The following is a 17,076-nucleotide window of genomic DNA, read 5'->3' on the forward strand; positions in this document are numbered from 1 at the left end:
TGAAGGTCAGGCCTGATGGGAAAAAAAGGTCTTGCTTCCAGTGACCTTCACTAGCTAAAGGCTTTGAAACAGTATATCTATCTCTGCTCTGGACCATTGATTTGTTTCAAATCCCTCAAGCACTGCTACTGAGTGGCTGCCATTTGGAAAAAAAAAGTTCAGTTGTTTCTAATTCAAAATCAGAACACTGTAAACACCCAAAGCAGTGGCTTTACCCTGACCAGGGTCGTGATTAATCAGGAACATACCCGGAATCGTTTGTGCAAGCAGGAACACACCCTAGACAGTGACGCAAGGAGATGATCAAACCTTGGGAACATCAGAGTTTAAAAAATAAGTCATGTGAGAGAGAACAGGAAGGGAAACAACAACAAAACTAGATGAGATGTAGATAAGACAATGACTTAATGGTCTGACATCCAATCTGCTACTTGTTACTCTGCATTTCATGTGGTTACTTATACTCCGGCTATAATTGCCGTTGTGGTTTCTCTCTATGACGAGTCTAAACCTGTTTTTTTGACAGTACATGCAGTCGTCAGCTGCTGCAGTCAAATCCTGACAATATCCATGTTCCACTCATAGAGGTGTATTGTGATGTAATTTATTATAACCCCATATTGTTCACTTACCTCCCACAGTCCATAAACACACGTTGGTAGGTGGATTGGCAACTCCTCCAGGGTGTGTTCCTGCCTTACGCCCAGTGATTCTGGGTAGGCTCCGGTCCCACCGCGACCCTGAACTGGATAAACGCTTACAGACAACGAATGAATGAATATTGTTCACTGACCTAAGCACTGTTTTGACTTCATGACTGAAACCTGATGTAAAAACCACACAAATGGCTATTTTCACTGTCTCTTCACAAAAACGTACTATAAATTAAACTTTCAGGTTTCCTTCCATGCAACAAATGCTTTATTTCAATGAGTTTAATGAGCTGTTTTTTTGTTTGCATCATTCATCTTCATGAGCAAAGCCAAAAATACAAAGGAGGCGTGCATTCATTTGCGAGGTCAGAAAGCACTTGGCTTGTTCAGAGCATGAATGCACTTGCGCTGTGACGAAATCCTCAATTTTCTCAGTAAAGCTTATGTTCTGAAGTGTCAGGTAGCGGCAGATGCACATCTCGTGGCAGCAGAGAAATGGGATTTTAAAGATAAGGTTTTTCTTCTGCTTTGCACTTGAGCTCACATGAGGTGCAGAGGTTTCACAAAAGATAAATGGGTGTAGCTCTCAAACAGTAAATCTACGACACAGATCACATTCTTTCCTCTGTTTTCTTCTTGATATAACCCTGAGCAAAAAGAGTCTTGTAAACAAGCATCACATTCATCATCATGTCATTGTCTCACTCCATGCAGCTACTAATCTTCCGTAGCTTACATTCACAGTCTCTGTGCTTGTGCGGCTGATTATGTTTCACCACAAGTTTCCTCTTGCCTGAATGTCCGAATGACGGAGCAGTTTATTTGTGTCCTGAAGAGTCAGACGGGAACGTGTGAACGAAGACTACTGTGTTTCTGTGCTGATGAGGTTTCTGTGATTTGCTGTGCATGCTGGTTAATCCTCCAAGTATTGTGACTACTGTTGTGCAGGAGTATACTGTAAATACTGAACTTGGTTATTAGTCAATAGGGGTGTAACACTGCAATTGAAATATTGCATCTGTCTGGAAAATTAGAACGGATAATTATATAATATCATTGAACTAATAACATTCAATAATATACAAGCTGACAAGATTCTGAATTGGAACAAAATATCTAATACACATCACAGTGAAATCTGAGATTTTGCATTGCTTTGAATAATTTCTGTTATATCGTTATTGAGGTGAGCAATATGGCAACACTTTATCATTTTAATATCTTATCGCTTCTGTGAGAATCCTGTGGATATTGTCAGTATTTAATGAAGACTCAATCATTCATTATCTGTAAGCGCTTATCCAGTTCAGGGTCGCTGTGCGTCCAGAGCCTACCTGGAATCATTGAGCATAAGGCAGGAATACACCCTGGAGGGGGCGCCAGTCCTTCACAGGGCGACACAGACACATTCACTCACACCTACGGACACTTTTGAGTCGCCAATCCACCTACCAACGTGTTTTTTTGGACTGTGGGAGGAAACCGGAGCACCCGGAGGAAACCCACGTGGACACAGGGAGAACACACCACACTCCTCACAGACAGTCACCCGGAGCGGGAATCGAACCCACAACCTCCAGGCCCCTGGAGCTGTGTGATTGCGACACTAACCTGCTGCACCACCGTGCTGCCCTTAAGAAAGACTCTCCACCAGCGAATGAGTTTTTGATGGTGGTATTCAGGTTTGGCACTGGAATACTGTGTCTGTGAATCCAAATCTTGATATGTCACATGTATCCTAATGTAATATTTCTACCATATTGCCCACCTCCATAAACTATCGACCTCAGAGATTTACACCCCTATTGGCCAAGCACCTCAGATGAAGAAACGCATGCAAACCACTCAGTGTTCGACTCCATAACCAGTACGACACAATGCTCTTCAGTCCCTAGCAAGTCTCTGAATTAGAGAGTGCCATTCTGTCCGCTTCCTTGTGATGTAAGTGGGTGTGAGAGTCTGGGCCGGCAGGCGAGTACAGCCTTCTGCTCGCAGGCTCTCGCACAGGGCCTCTGCGTTGCAGATGACATACATGCCGCAGTCGTAGCTGTTCTGCTGGGATGGACAAGGCTCTTCTGAGAATGGCGCTTGGCCCCTTATGCCCAGAAAAGTCTGAAGCTTGGCTGCGATGCGGCGGGCATGCAGGGAGTTGCCTCCGCTCTGTGAATCGTAGTGGGAAAAGTGGCCTGTATCTCGCTGGTAGAGGAGCAGGCTCCAGTGGGAACCTCCAGCTGTCTGATTAGAGTTGTCGTTGACAGCCAGAAATACCCACCGGCGCGAGGGCAGCCTGAGAGGCTCCAGGAACAAAGCGAGCTCGTCTTGGCAGGACGTGCACTTGATAAACTGTGTGACCTCAGGGCTGATGAAGCAGACCTTTTCGCCCAGGCTCTTGAAGCGCTCCATGGCAAAATATTCAAAGCTGAAACCAATGACTTGGTCATTGAGCCAATGAGGGCCGTCCAACAGCGACACATCTGAGCGCCGCAGCAGACTGTCCTGATAACTCAGCACCACCGGGTCCATATCCAAGGCTCAGTCACCGAGGCCACAGCTTACTGCAAGGTGTCAGAACATGAATATGATGAAGATCTGAGCACATCAAGTCATTTGTAAATCACTGGGCATAATCGATTACATCTTTCCTTTATTAATGCCATTTTATTCTATTCTCCCTTTATTAGATTCTTATTTCCTTTCTTCCTTTGATCCTTCCACTTATATCCCTTCCTTTTTTATCAGTTTCTCTAAGCTTCTTTCCTTTTATTCTTCCACATTACCTTCTTCCAAACTTTTTCATTACTTTATTTTTTCCTCTTTGCTTCCTATCTTTTCTGTATTAATCCTTCATTCATCCAGTTTTCCCTCTCTTCCTTCTTTTTCCTTCCTTCCAGTTCTTTATCTCCTGAACCCAGATAAAACCCTTCTGACATTGTCTCTGGGAGTTTCTTGGTGTTAGGAACACAGCACTCGTAGCCGCTTTCCAGGAGACGTGTGTGTGGTGACTCTCGACACACTGACATCCTTGTTCTGGTCCTCCCTGGTGCTTGTGCACGTATTCCTACTACATTCTGTCCCGTTCCTGTCAACCTTCCATACTCTGACACTGCTGTCTGTGAACAGCCTAGGCTTTTTCAGCAGCGACCGTCTGTGGCTTCAAAATAGGGCCAAAAATTTGAGAACCAATTTTTCTGTTATGGACTCAGCTTTTTTTTTTTTTGCCTCAAAAATATTGGCCCTATTTTGAAGGCATCGTGGAGGGTGTCGATAATTGTCAGTTGGCGACTGTAAAGTCAGCAGATTTCCCCTGATTTTTGGTTGTGTGATTAAACTAGACCGAGAGATACACTGTATACTGTTGGAATACATTTGTACTCAAACTTGAAATAAAATATTCCAATAATTTGAGATTCTGGATTACTGATTTTCATGAGATATAAACCAAACTGATTAAAACTAAAACAAAAACAGGCTTGAAATAGGCCTATAATAAAATATAAAAATAAAAACTTACAGTATCCTCAATTTTGTAGGTGTAGCTGTTTTCATCTGTTTTTTTTTATATATAAGCTATTTTATAATAATTCTGCCCTAATCACAGGGACACATTCCTTTTCTAAACACCTATAAAATGTAGGCTAAATTTCCAGAACCATAAAGTTAAGAGTAGTTGCAGTAACTTCAGTCTTCCTAAAACAATTGCCTACCTTTGCTGCAATGCGCCGTTAGCCACCTAGCAACCAAGCGACTGTTAATAACGCCGTTATCAAACCGTTACCTTTCACATTATATCTCCACACAAATTACACAAACGACAACAACTTACAGATTTACCTCAAATACCAAACCTTCGGCGAAACGAGGGGTCATAACGGCAACCATTCACAGCGAGACCAGCAGCAGCAAAACAGACCGAGCCGTTCAGTAACGTTAGGAGCAGCACTGCGGGCGCGTCCCAAATCGCACACTTGAGCCCTAACTAGAACACATACGCTAGCTAACTTTAGAAGCTCGGTCAACGGCCGCGTCCATACAACATCTTCAGAATTGAGGCTGATTTAAAGGCCACCTCCAGTGAAATTAAAGTGTATAAGTTTGTTACCGTGGTGTTGTTTATACGCTAGATGATGTATCATGAGCAAAGCAGTTAATGCCATGGCTGAGCATTTCCACTGTGAAACTGCAGCATTCCAAGACTCAAAAACACAGATTCACGCAGCCCGGGTTTAAAACGCCATAAAGCTGAGGAACCAATCTTGCTCAGGTTTTTCCAGCTTTCCTCGAGCCACAAGCCGGTTCGGGGTGGGGGGTGGGGATAAGTGGAGATGTAGGTGGGAATAATGTCCTATTCATAAATCTGTGCTGTCTGGATTAAGGTAAAGGTTTTAAGTATCTAATTCTGACAAACAACTTTTAATTTTTAGGAATTTATCTATGATCCCATGTGGTTTAATTTCAGCTTCTATTATATATATATATATACAATTATAATTAATTTGTGCTGCTGTCAAAAGTTGAAGTGCTGGATTAAGTTTAAGACTCTGCTAAACTATCAGTTATGTTTTTTTTATTATTTCAAAACTAACATTCTCTTTAGAGATTTTACACATATCAGTTAATTTAAAATGCGTAACTTAAAATTAAAAATAATTGTAAATCTAAAAGGTTTTATGCAAATAAGCCCTGCTCCCTAACTAAGCTCACTCGTCAGAACACAAGTGCGCGTATTGGAATGCGTTCCAAGTCGGAACACCCCGGAACGTCCGCGGCGCCGATTGGCCCTTCGCAGGCTCAAACCAATCAGCGCTGGTTTCTCTGCCGTTAGCCCCGCCCCACTCTTGTGGACTTGCAGGGAGAGAGGGAGAGTTTGTGGCGAGCACGCGCAGCGCGCGAGCACGAGAAATGAGAAGAAGCAGTGATTAGTGGAGGGAGAGAAATACAGAAAAGAGGACTTTCGTCGGACGAAGGGGAGAAGCTCGTCCCGGTGAAATGTGAAGTGGAGGGAAAGGGTCCTTGTTTACTGCGCTGAGGCAAAATGGTTCGGTGTCATGAGCATTTTGCTACAAAGAAGAAGAAGAAGGACAGTTCGGAAGAGAGAGGAAAGCTTGTCCGCTGGAATATTTAACTGGAGAGAGCTGGGCTCGAGCGCAGGCAACAAAACTACAGCAAAGTAACTACACTGGTATCGGTTTTCAGCTCGAGAAGGTGAGTCTTCGTCGTCGGTGGCGTTTAAAATTCAGAAAAAGCTGAACGCACTTCATTAATTTCTCTGTGGTTGTGAATATTTGCAGTGTGCGCCTTTCACTGGGTCCATTCATCCCCTCAGTGTGGAGGCTCCGCTTCATGGAGCTCCTCACTTCTTCTGTCTTGTCCTGTCTCTGTTGTTGTGTGTGCAGCATCAAGAGCAAGGCCACCATCGCATTCTGCTGTAGTTTACATACTTCAGTGCAGTGCAGGCTGGAACTACTACTGAACTCTGCTACTAGACAGGGTGAAATGTTGGAAGGAGCAACTTGGCTGACACCTTGGATAAATAAAGGGCCTATTTAATGGGGAAAAGCCGCGTTGCACCCCGATGCATGTACTATGCTAAAAAGCAGTGCGCAGTTTTTAGACAAAACAACACACAGTCAGTCACAACCAAGCCCCTGTGGACATATCACCCTCAACACCCTGTTTAGTTCTATGTATGACTGAATTAAGAGTTTTCAGGGGGTAAGTCCCACAGAAATGCTATAGAAAACAATACTAAAATAAAGACCTTAAAGTATACGTTTGTGACAGATACCCAGACAAGACGTGATGAAGATGATGGTGATCTTATTATTATTTAAGTCTTCACCTGCCCCTGTTTCCTTGGATGATGCAACTAGGTACATCTCACTGCCAGACCTTCAGGGCTGTGCTGCAAATGTGCCAAATCTGCCTTGTCATTCAGCCTCGCTCTCCTTCTTTCTAAAAGAGTCTGGTCTAGTGGACTAGCCCTTTATTGTTTACATTTTTTACAAGTGGATTTTATTAAGAGATGGACGTTCTGTTCGGCAACAAAAATGTGTCTGTGCAGAATGCTCTCCAAGTTTTAATGCTACGGCTTTGAGGCAGTGTGTGACCTTATTTGGTGCATGTCTTACTTGACAGGAACAAATGCAGAGTTTCTTTCCCAGCTCATACTATGTAGGGGAACTTTCTTTCCCATCTCATGCCATATATGTAAGATGTCCTGACCCATGTAGGCTGGGGCAGTGTCTGCACTACTCCCTGTGTGTGTATTATTATTATATTAATTATAAATAGTAAAAGTTTGGACTGAAACTTGGTAGGTGTTTCACAAAGTAGGATTTCTCTATAGCTGTGGAAAGGGAAAGAGATGTTCTTTTTTGTTCAGATTTAACAGTTGTTTTATGTTGTTTGAGTGGTTGCATGTGAAGAGTCAGTTTTTTTTTCCTAAAGTAAAATAAACACTGAACCTATAGAGGGCTTCTGTGGCGGTAAATCTTCAAACTCATTTCCCCTGAGGACCGAAGCCTGCAGGTACCTCACTGCCATGAAAGGATTTAATAAATTATGTCTTAGGCCAAATGCTAATCCCAAAACTCTCATGAAACTCATTTCTTAGGCTTCTGGCTGCAGCCTTTTCATGCAATAACTATCTCTTAAGGTCGCTTCTAGAAACATTATATGCTTTAAATGTCCGGTCCGTATCGTCCCCAACTGTGAACAATTCAACCTCTGTATGACCATCTGAATAACATTGTTTCCATCTTGGCCTTTTAATTATGCAGAAATGTTTAAAAAAAAAAAAACCTGGGCGAATGTCAGAGGCTACGTTTGTCTGCGAGGAATGTCTCCTAGCCTTTGTTCTAATCGTGAGACTTTATTTTGGAGGCTTTATCAAACCTAATGTCCATCTGCTGCCTGTGTAGTATATGGATGATGCAGTGGACAACATTTGCATTGTTCTTATTAAATAAAGAAAATCTCCAACTCTAAGCACACATTCACGAGAAGCAGGGCCACTGTGTTAGGTTTTATTGGGTTTTTAAAAAGCCGTGGTATATATATCCCAGAAGAGATTGCAGGTGAATTGAATGTGTCCAGGCGAATGTTCAGCGCCTGTCTCAGCTGCTACAGTTGTATGGAAGCCTGATCTGACATCAGTCTGACAGCTGGTCCTGCAGATATCTGACACCGTAGAAAATGACAAAATGCACCCTGTGATTCATGATGTGGTTAATAATATTCTTGGAAAGCTTAGTTAAAACAATGACATGTTTCTCAGCAACCAGAGACATGTGATTGTTTTTACATTGGATGACAGGAAAAGCTTTGCTTGTATGAAGTTGTTCAGTTTGTTTCTGGAATCCACGCTCCATAAGCCACAAGTTAAACTGGATATTAAGTGTAGTGATGAACTCCAAGTCTTCTCACGTAGGGTATCATCCACCAACTGAAGTTTAAAGTGATCTAGGACCTTTTTGAAATCTATTCACTTTGAAGAACTTTTTAAACAACAATTTTAACCCCCTTCTCCAACAGTATTTCCAGTGTCAGATTTGGGGAATAACCGAAATATCCAAAACGGGTTTAGAAAGCAGATCTGTGAAGCCCGTTAGTTCGCAAGAGAAAAAAATCTCTTTGCAAGTTTGATATAACCATTAAATATTTATGCAGACCAGAAATAAATGTTGCTGCCTCATCCGAATGCCTAGAGAGGAAGCTCTCAGCGGGAAGAGCTCCTCGAGGGCTGTCGAGGTGGGGACAGGCTGCCTCTCTGAAGTGCCTCATAGACAGGTCAGAAAGCCTCTGTGTTGAGTCTCATGTCCTCTCACGTGTCACCGTGATTGGACTCATGATGTGATCTAGACTCGTGATCTGAGCATGGAACCCTGCAGAAATGTTTCTGCACTTTTCTCTTGTGCTTTATTTATTATTTATAGTCAGCTTCACATTAACATTCAGATCATATCAGCATTAAATTACAGTGCGCTAAATCCGTAGTGTTAAAATTGCAGCGTAATGATATTTGATTACTCTCTAAAGAGTGGTGTGTGTATAAATGCCCTTTAATGCGTTCATCTGATCTGCAATCATTAAAGTTAATTGGAACTGTGAAGAGAGTCTGTGTGATCTGAGGTAGGTCTTTTTTTAAGACCCAAACTTTATGCTGGAATGTATGTTTATTAAGGAGAGAAGGGCTCCTCCAAAGTTAATTGAGAAATACAGAGGAGCTGTTAGATGAACCCTTTGGCTTTAGACAAGATCTGCGTTAGCACACTTTCCTCTCTCTACCTTTTGGATTGGGACGGTACGGTGGCACAGCAGGTAGCGTCGGAGTCACCAGCTCCAGGGACCTGGAGGTTGTGGGTTCGATTCCTGCTCCGGGTGACTGTCTGTGAGGAGTGTGGTGTGTTCTCCCTGTGTCCGCGTGGGTTTCCTCCAGGTGACTGTCTGTGAGGAGTGTGGTGTGTTCTCTCTGTGTCTGCGTGGGTTTCCTCCGGGTGACTGTCTGTGAGGAGTGTGGTGTGTTCTCTCTGTGTCTGCGTGGGTTTCCTCCGGGTGACTGTCTGTGAGGAGTGTGGTGTGTTCTCTCTGTGTCTGCGTGGGTTTCCTCCGGGTGCTCCGGTTTCCTCCCACAGTCCAAAAACACATGTTGGTAGGTGGATTGGCGACTCAAAAGTGACCGTAGGAGTATGTGTGTGTGTGTGTGTGTGTGTGTGTGTGTGTGTGTGTGTGTGTTGCCCTGTGAAGGACTGGCGCCCCCTCCAGGGTGTATTCCTGCCTTGCGCCCAATGATTCCAGGTAGGCTCTGGACCCACCGTGACCCTGAAATGGATACGCGGTTACAGATAATGAATGGATGGACCTTTTGGATTGTTTAAAATCAACCTGAATTCAGGATTGACTTGGTTTTACTCTGGTAGTTCATGTCCTTGGTTTTATTAAGCATGACTTGAAATATGTACATGTTGAGGAATTGCAGCTTTTGTCCACCTCTAAATCATCTACACGTTCAGAATTGCATTACTGTGGACAATGTGCAGGGCAGAACGTAGACCGATCATATGTTTTGGCTTTGTACTTCCCCCAGCTTCAAATAGAGTCCAGAAACCCTCCTTAATACAAGGGATTCACTTCATGGCAGCGAAGGAAAATTCCCTGTAATTTCTGATTCACATTAGTCATGTCTCTATCTTGACTTTTCACAAATGCTTCGCAAAATAAAGACATTATGACAGATACAATGAAATAATTTGTGTTTTTGTCCACTACAGTTATAAGAAGGATCTTTAGATGATGTAGGCTCCCTTGACTGGGGGGTGGCATCCAAACAAGCATGACGTATATATTCGTGTTGCCTGTTGTTTAGCAGAATCCTCTTTACAGTCTTTTGCAAACTCTTTATGGCTGTGATAAAGTTCAGAGATGCCAGGAAGGATGAGCTGTAGCGGGCCGGCTAAAGAGGGCCGAAATGTCCGTGCCAACCCAACAACATCCACCATATTCCTGGGAGAGTTGTGTACTACATTTTCAGGCTTTTTTTTTCTGTGCCTTTTTCAAATTTGCAAAAGCTTGGTGAATGGAAAACACACTTTTCACTCTAATAATCATGGTCGCATGTTCTAATTCTGTATATGACCACAAGAAACATCTGTGATACTGTTGTCAGTGTATATGTGGCTAAAGAGGGCTGTGGTTTGCAATGAGAGGAGATGGATACACAGCTGCAGTCTTGGATGCCTGGGTCATATAGGCAGCCTGTAACTGGAAACAGTGATTAATACTCTTACAGCTCATCTCAAAAATGCTACTGTTCTCCGTCCAACTCCACGGGTAATGCACTGTGTGTTTTTATTTATTTATTTATTTTGTGGTTCTTTTTTTATAATATGTTTCTGGAAACTGACAGCGATGAATAAACGACCGTTTAATTTAGAAAGGAAACTTTTATTTAACCCAAAATAAACCAGAAGTTGTACCCTGGTTCCCTACTGTTTAAAGATGTAACGGAACGGATGAGGCTTATTTCTCACTGTTGAACATGGCATGTCCTTTGGTTGAATGATGGTTAACAATGTCGTTATGGCCACGAGAACGCGGAAATGTTTTAAATGACTCTTTGAACTTCTTTGACTGTTTTTTCCCAGCATTCAATTGTATGGGTATTCTAGTCTAACCCTTTGTTTGAAATAACTTCAGGTAAATTTTCAGCTTCCTGTTGGAGATGGCAGGTAGCCTATGTTTGCACACAGAAGTGAGAATTTTACATATCCTGCCTTTAACCAAGATAAGGCATTGTCTGCTAAGTACTCTTCCCTTTGATGGTGCCTGTGTAGTTGATTTGTAGCGTTCCTGTGTAGCCTTCAGGAGGTTATGCTTGTTTGAAGTGCAGCAGTCATTCTCAGGGTCCTCCAGCCTTTATACTCTGAACTCTGTGTGTAACAGGGACGTTTGCTGCCAGAGCTTCTTGTGGCCATATGGCTGTTTGAGTCAGGGCAGGAGGTCAGTAATCCTTTGACGTGCACCGTCATGCTGGACCCGATAATAAAGCATTAAATACGTTGTGCCCAACAGTGCCCTCATTGACCATTGAGATGCAGGGCGTTTTTCACTGAGGCGGTTTTCACCAGTTTTTCATATGACTATTTAATCGGTTTGTCATGGTCCTCTCAGATTGTATTGTCAATTAGACAAGGGGCCTGGTAAATCCATTAGCATCCTTCGCTTTTCATCTGTGTTTGTTTCAGATGGCTGCGGTGATACCTCTCTTATCCCCCCTCAGGGATGGGTCATTAGGGCACACTCTCACTGTCTACCCTTCTCTTTAGTTTGTTGAATTTATTCCATCCTCTGCAGAGCTGTCGCATTGACCCAGTTAAATTTTATATTGTATAACTCTGACGTTAGATAATTTTATGCATCAACAGTAAATTTTTTACTGGTTTCTCATGTAGTATTTTTTACAGTAACTTCATTTTTATGGGGTTTTCCCAGCGTTATTTAATATATTTAAAGACATATTCTTAAAAGGTTTGTCTTAAAAGGTTTCCCCATAAAGCTTTTTAGAATACTTTAAAGTTGTGGAGTAATTATATTTTTATTGTTAGATTTTTCAGACAAATAGTTATTTATTTCATCAGTAGATTACTTGAATGATTCAGCAGTGATCACATTCATTCATTCATTCATTATCTGTAAGCGCTTATCCAGTTCAGGGTCGTGGTGGGTCCAGAGCCTGAATCATTGGGCGCAAGGCGGGAATACACCCTGGAGGGGGCGCCAGTCCTTCACAGGGCAACACACATTCACTCACACCTACGTACACTTTTGAGTCGCCAATCCACCTACTAACGTGTGTTTTTGGACTGTGGGAGGAAACCGGAGCACCCGGAGGAAACCCACGCAGACACGGAGAACACACCATACTCCTCACAGACAGTCACCCGGAGGAAACCCACGCAGACACAGGGAGAACACACCACACTCCTCACAGACAGTCACCCGGAGGAAACCCACGCAGACACAGGGAGAACACACCACACTCCTCACAGACAGTCACCGGTGATCACACTCTTCTTTTTCCTAAATGAGTATTCTCGTCTGACTAATGTACATCAGAAGAACAGGTGTGGATGAGGCATTGTAGCAGTAGAGCTTTGAGGTTTAGAAGGTGATGGTCTATTGTGAATCTAGGGCACTGGACTAAAAATACAGGATTATTCAGACTCTCCTGACCTCCAGGAGGAGACATCTGAAACTCCAAGCTTTCTTCTCTGTTCTCCACTGTACTCTGGATGTCCATTGCAGGAAACGCTGCCTAATGTCTCCGCTTTATCATTTGACTCTCAGGCCAGAAGAAAAATTTTTTGGAAACCTAAGTCTCGCTGTTTCAGGAGACTGGAGGATTCATCACCGTCTTATCTTGTCTCGAATCTTGGATGCCCTCTTGCATGTACTCTTCGGAACAGCAGTTCAGGGTGCAAGCCAGGAAGCTGCAGATAACAAGGGATAGTGTATTATAATTTTTCCAGCCATACTGTAACAGAGAGAGGACGAAAGCACAGAGTTAGGGTTGGAAAATAAAGGGCTTTCCAATTCAATCAACGTAAAAGATTTGAGCTGGAAAAAAACCTGCACGCTTGAACTGTCTGTAGGTTAATTTTTGGAATTACCTGGATTTTCAACACCCTTGTAATTTAAAGAAACAGATTTTAAAGGGTTCGTGTTACAGATGTTTTCATCAATGTGGCCATTACAGAATGTTGGCTTAGCACTGTATGCCAAGCAATTTGTTTCAGTGAACTCAGACTTTGACTGGTTTCATAAGGCTCTCAAGGGGCTCGGTGAACTTATTTCAGAGCGCTGTGATGTGTAGGTTGTTTTTGAACCGCACATGTGGTCAGCACTTTTGGTTTTATAAATATTGTTGCAATAATAATGACATCATGCACATTGCATCTGGCATCCTTTTGTTGATACCTTGGAAAGCTGTTTTGATGATGATCAGCATGTGGTAGCGTTCATGGCCTTCGCTGCACGGTCCTCCAACATGATCTAAATATGAACATTATGCTTTCATTCTGAGCTCTTTCCCTTTTTTTGCATTTTCACGCATTTACTCTAACGACTTGGCTGGTCTTACTGTCATTTGTTTCCATTCAGTCTGAGTTCATAATGTGGGCAGGACCAAATAAACCACAAGCCCCTATTAATCGTGACCTAACATTTAGAGAGGGCAGCCCCCTGGAGGAAGCCGGACAAACAGCGGTGTGTTTTGGATTCGTTTGATACACTCCGGCTTTTTCCAAAGCTGTAGATTCATTTGATGTTCAGTGGGATTGAGTTGTCACGGTAACATAATGCTGACTTTGATTTAAACGTAATGCTGACTTTGATTTAAAAACCAAAGTTAGTGTTCCAGGCGGAGATGGTGATCTGGTATTTGATCTGTGTTGGTGTGAGGCTATTGTTTGATATTTACAGTTGTGTGTGTGTGTGTGTGTCTCTGCCTGTCAGTGTCAAATTTACAAAACCAGTGTGATTCACTTTTAGGAGTAATATAACATAAGTGTATAGAACCACAAGTCTTAAAAGCTAAAGTATTCAGTTATTTATCTGTGTTTAACCCTGAGGAAACTTTTGATTCTATGATAACAGTGCATTAATCAGCCACTTGCACTAAAAGTTCACCTCTGAGCTATTTGAACACTTACCAGCCCATTCCAAGCTCTCTCCTCCACGGCTGGCTCTGGGGCGACATTTGGTTTATTGGCCTCAGTGTGGCCTAGGATGAGCTGAGCGTGAGCATCTGGTGGGCGCTGATGTGCATTTGTTCGGCTGCCAGAAAGGGCGCCTGCAGAGAGGCTCCTTGTGTCCTCCTCCTGTCTGCTGCCTGCCCTCAGGCCAAGGCCTGCTAAGTCTAGCAGTTTGTCCTAATGGCCAGGATTGTGAAGGGGAAATGGTGTGTACATAATGTAGGTTAGTGATAGCTCTAGCCTTGCAGTAACTTCTTCTTTTTCTTTCTCACTCCGGCCTGTCTTAGCTGTTCTCTCATCATCTCTGTGCTGTTTGTTTGTTTTTTTTTTCTTTTTTTAGGGCCTCGTTTTGTGAGTACATATGATGTAGTACGTACACAAAACTCAATGTACTTTAGACTCTTAAGGCGACATAATGTAGAGTTGTAGGCAAAAAAGAGAGCACTTCAAATCTACATATTTTGTAAAAGTAATAGGAAAAGAAACATGAGTAGGTGAAAATGATTAAAACAGCAGTTTAACTCACACATTCACGTTGAAGTTAGGGTTTCACGTATAATAAATGGCAACCAATCCAATCAGAAACCAGTTCCATATATCAGTGTTTACAGATTATTAGTGATGCACGATTATATCAGAGTTATATCTGTATTGGGAGAATTCATTTTTTAAAGGTTATCGGCACCTGCCAGATTTTTATTTGATTTTGTCAATATTTCAAACCAATAATTTCTCCCACATTTATTTATTTTATGCTGGAAGAACACTGGGCAACACTTGCAGCTTATTTACTGTATTGTTGAATAGTTACATTGCTTAGAGTCTATTGTTATTTATGGTGTTGAAGTCTTTGCTTTAAGTTAACATTACTTTGTGTATTAGTATTTATTGTTATTTATTTTATTTGTTTGAGTAGATCTATTGTTATATTTAAATTGTTAAATTAAAAAAAGAATTTAAAGTCGCTGAAATTTAAAGTTGGCTGAAAGCTAGGGCGGCACGGTGGTGCAGCAGGTTAGTGTCGCAGTCACACAGCTCCAGGGACCTGGAGGTTGTTGGTTCGATTCCCACTCCGGGTGACTGTCTGTGAGGAGTGTGGTGTGTTCTCCCTGTGTCTGCGTGGGTTTCCTCCCACAGTCCTAAAACACACGTTGGTAGGTGGATTGGCGACTCCAAAGTGTCCGTAGGTGTGAGTGTGTGAGTGAACGTGTGTGTGTTGCTCTGTGAAGGACTGGCGCCCCCTACAGGGTGCATTCATACCTTGCGCTCAATGATTCCAGGTAGGCTCTGGACCCACTGCGACCCTGAACTTTACAGATAATGAATGAATGGTCGAAAGCTAAAATGTGTAAATAAATGTTACATTTTTCTCTAGTGTAAATCCAGAGTGGCTCATCTTTATTTTGTAAATATAAATTGGCATCTGTATCGATATTAGCAGATATGTACACGTTTAATATCAGATACCGGCATTGACTCAGAAATACCATATGTCTACAACATATTTGAGATTATGGTAAATTATGACTGATTTCACAAACATCGTAAGTGAACATCTGTGTACAAAATAAATGTAGAATATGAACTCTTTAATGTTTAACAGCGATATCACATATAATTCTTTTAATTTTTACTCAGTGATACAGATTGCTTTGAATAGCCGGTGACTGTAAGGTGCACTGCTCCTAGACACCTCACCAAGAACACATTAGAATGATATTTTTGTTGTAGAGGGCTGCCTTAGTCATGTTTCCTGTTTCGCTCATGTTGGGGTCATTGTTCAGGCAGTGGGCGCAACACACAAGAGGCGGGGAATTGTCCTGCCAGAGACGGGACACATAGGCGGTGGCTGTTCATGCGCCACTTTTTTTGAACAGGATTGTATTAATAGCACTTCTACAGCACTTCAGGAACTGGAGTTTGAGCTCAAGGGCACCACCTGATAAAGTTATTAAATTAAGTGTGTGTGTGTGTGTGTATGTATATATTCTTTTACTGCTACATTTTCGGTGTAGGTGAGAGTGAGATTCTCATTTACTCATGTTGTGACTTGCCTGTAAAAAGTCCCGGATGTCTGACTTGGAGACGCCGTTTTATGAGGCCATAAAAGTGGCGGTTTGTACGCAACTGTCTCTCTGGGTACGTAGGCCTAGATATACTAGAGCTACTGTATGAACCTGTATCTGCACTCTGTGTTAATGGTATGTTCCTCTTTGAATCACTCAGAGAGGAGCACTGAAAGGTCTAAAATTTGAGTGTTTTCTCAGAATTATTCCCCTCAGCCTGGGGTTTTAAGAGGTCTTTAGGGTGTCGTATTTTTTTTCAGTGCTAAATTGCTTGGCTTGTTTTATTAAAGTGAAATACCAGTGAGATTACTGTCTCAATACATCTTCATGTATTGCACAAATAGCCATGTGCACAGTATGTTAGACGCTTCAGCAGTGAATTTGTGCTTGTTTATCAATGAAGATCTAGGCAAAATATCAAGATAAGCAGATGTCTGTGAATTTTTGAAGGTATCTGGCATCAGCACCTCATTAAAAGTGCACGTTGCATTGTCCTGGATCTCTGGATCTGGCACAGATTTAACTTATTTATTATTATTAAAGACCCTTTCCTCTTGTCTACTTTGGCGTCTCAACACCTTTTGTTGTAACCAGTTCTCTTTCAGGAACAGCACAATCCTCACGCCCCCCACCCCAACCCCTCTTGCGTTTCAGTGACAGATTCACATTTGTTGCTTCCACCTGTCAGCATTTAGTGTTATGCCGACACATTCCCGTTATAGCAGGGAATGTGGAGTGAGCGTGTGCTGCAGTTGGGTTTGGTTCAGTGTGCCGGACTGTGATTATTTACGTGCTGTGTTAGGGGCCAGCCTGCGGCCCTACCGTCCTCTTTAATTACTATGAAGACAGTGGTGCGAGGCTGAAACGAAGCCGAGGCTGGACGACTGCCAGATCCAGCTGATCGCATGGAGGTTAACAGAGCTGGTGCAGGACTGCAGTGCGGCATGGTGCACGAGGGTAATGTCCCTCTCCGACCACTGCCCTTGTGCGGGACTGTCCTGTGTGGTTTGGCGAAGCGCTGATGAATTCTAGACTGATAGGATAACCGTAAATGAAAGTGAAAACATATCACAACATGCTTTGGGTTATGAGTTTTCATTCGCAGTT

The 17,076-nt window shown here is 42.6% G+C and overlaps 2 protein-coding genes across 6 annotated transcripts in view; one reads left to right on the forward strand and one right to left on the reverse strand.

Annotated features, from left to right (window-relative positions):
• Positions 1-780: 780 nt before the first annotated feature.
• On the reverse strand, positions 781-4,867 carry senp8 (SUMO peptidase family member, NEDD8 specific). Of its 2 annotated transcripts, none has more exons than XM_066647691.1 (2): positions 4,753-4,867; positions 781-3,208 (listed from the first exon to the last, which is right to left on the reverse strand). In XM_066647691.1, the coding sequence occupies exon 2, from the start codon at positions 3,174-3,176 to the stop codon at positions 2,538-2,540; it is 639 nt and encodes a 212-aa protein (XP_066503788.1). In that variant the 5' UTR covers positions 3,177-3,208; positions 4,753-4,867; the 3' UTR covers positions 781-2,537. The 2 variants fall into 2 exon arrangements, with proteins under 2 accessions (XP_066503788.1, XP_066503787.1); XM_066647690.1 differs by lacking the exon at positions 4,753-4,867 and adding an exon at positions 4,485-4,712.
• Positions 4,868-5,552: 685 nt separating this feature from the next.
• myo9aa (myosin IXAa) overlaps positions 5,553-17,076 on the forward strand; it is a 103,282-nt gene continuing 91,758 nt past the window's right edge. For all 4 annotated transcript variants that reach the window (XM_066646918.1, XM_066646919.1, XM_066646920.1 and 1 more), the window contains exon 1: positions 5,553-5,855. The gene's annotated coding sequence lies outside the window, so the exon portion shown is untranslated. The remainder of the gene's footprint in view (positions 5,856-17,076) is intronic.

Source organism: Hoplias malabaricus, chromosome 16 (genome assembly GCF_029633855.1).
Source record: "Hoplias malabaricus isolate fHopMal1 chromosome 16, fHopMal1.hap1, whole genome shotgun sequence".
NCBI classification, from domain to species: Eukaryota; Metazoa; Chordata; class Actinopteri; order Characiformes; family Erythrinidae; genus Hoplias; species Hoplias malabaricus.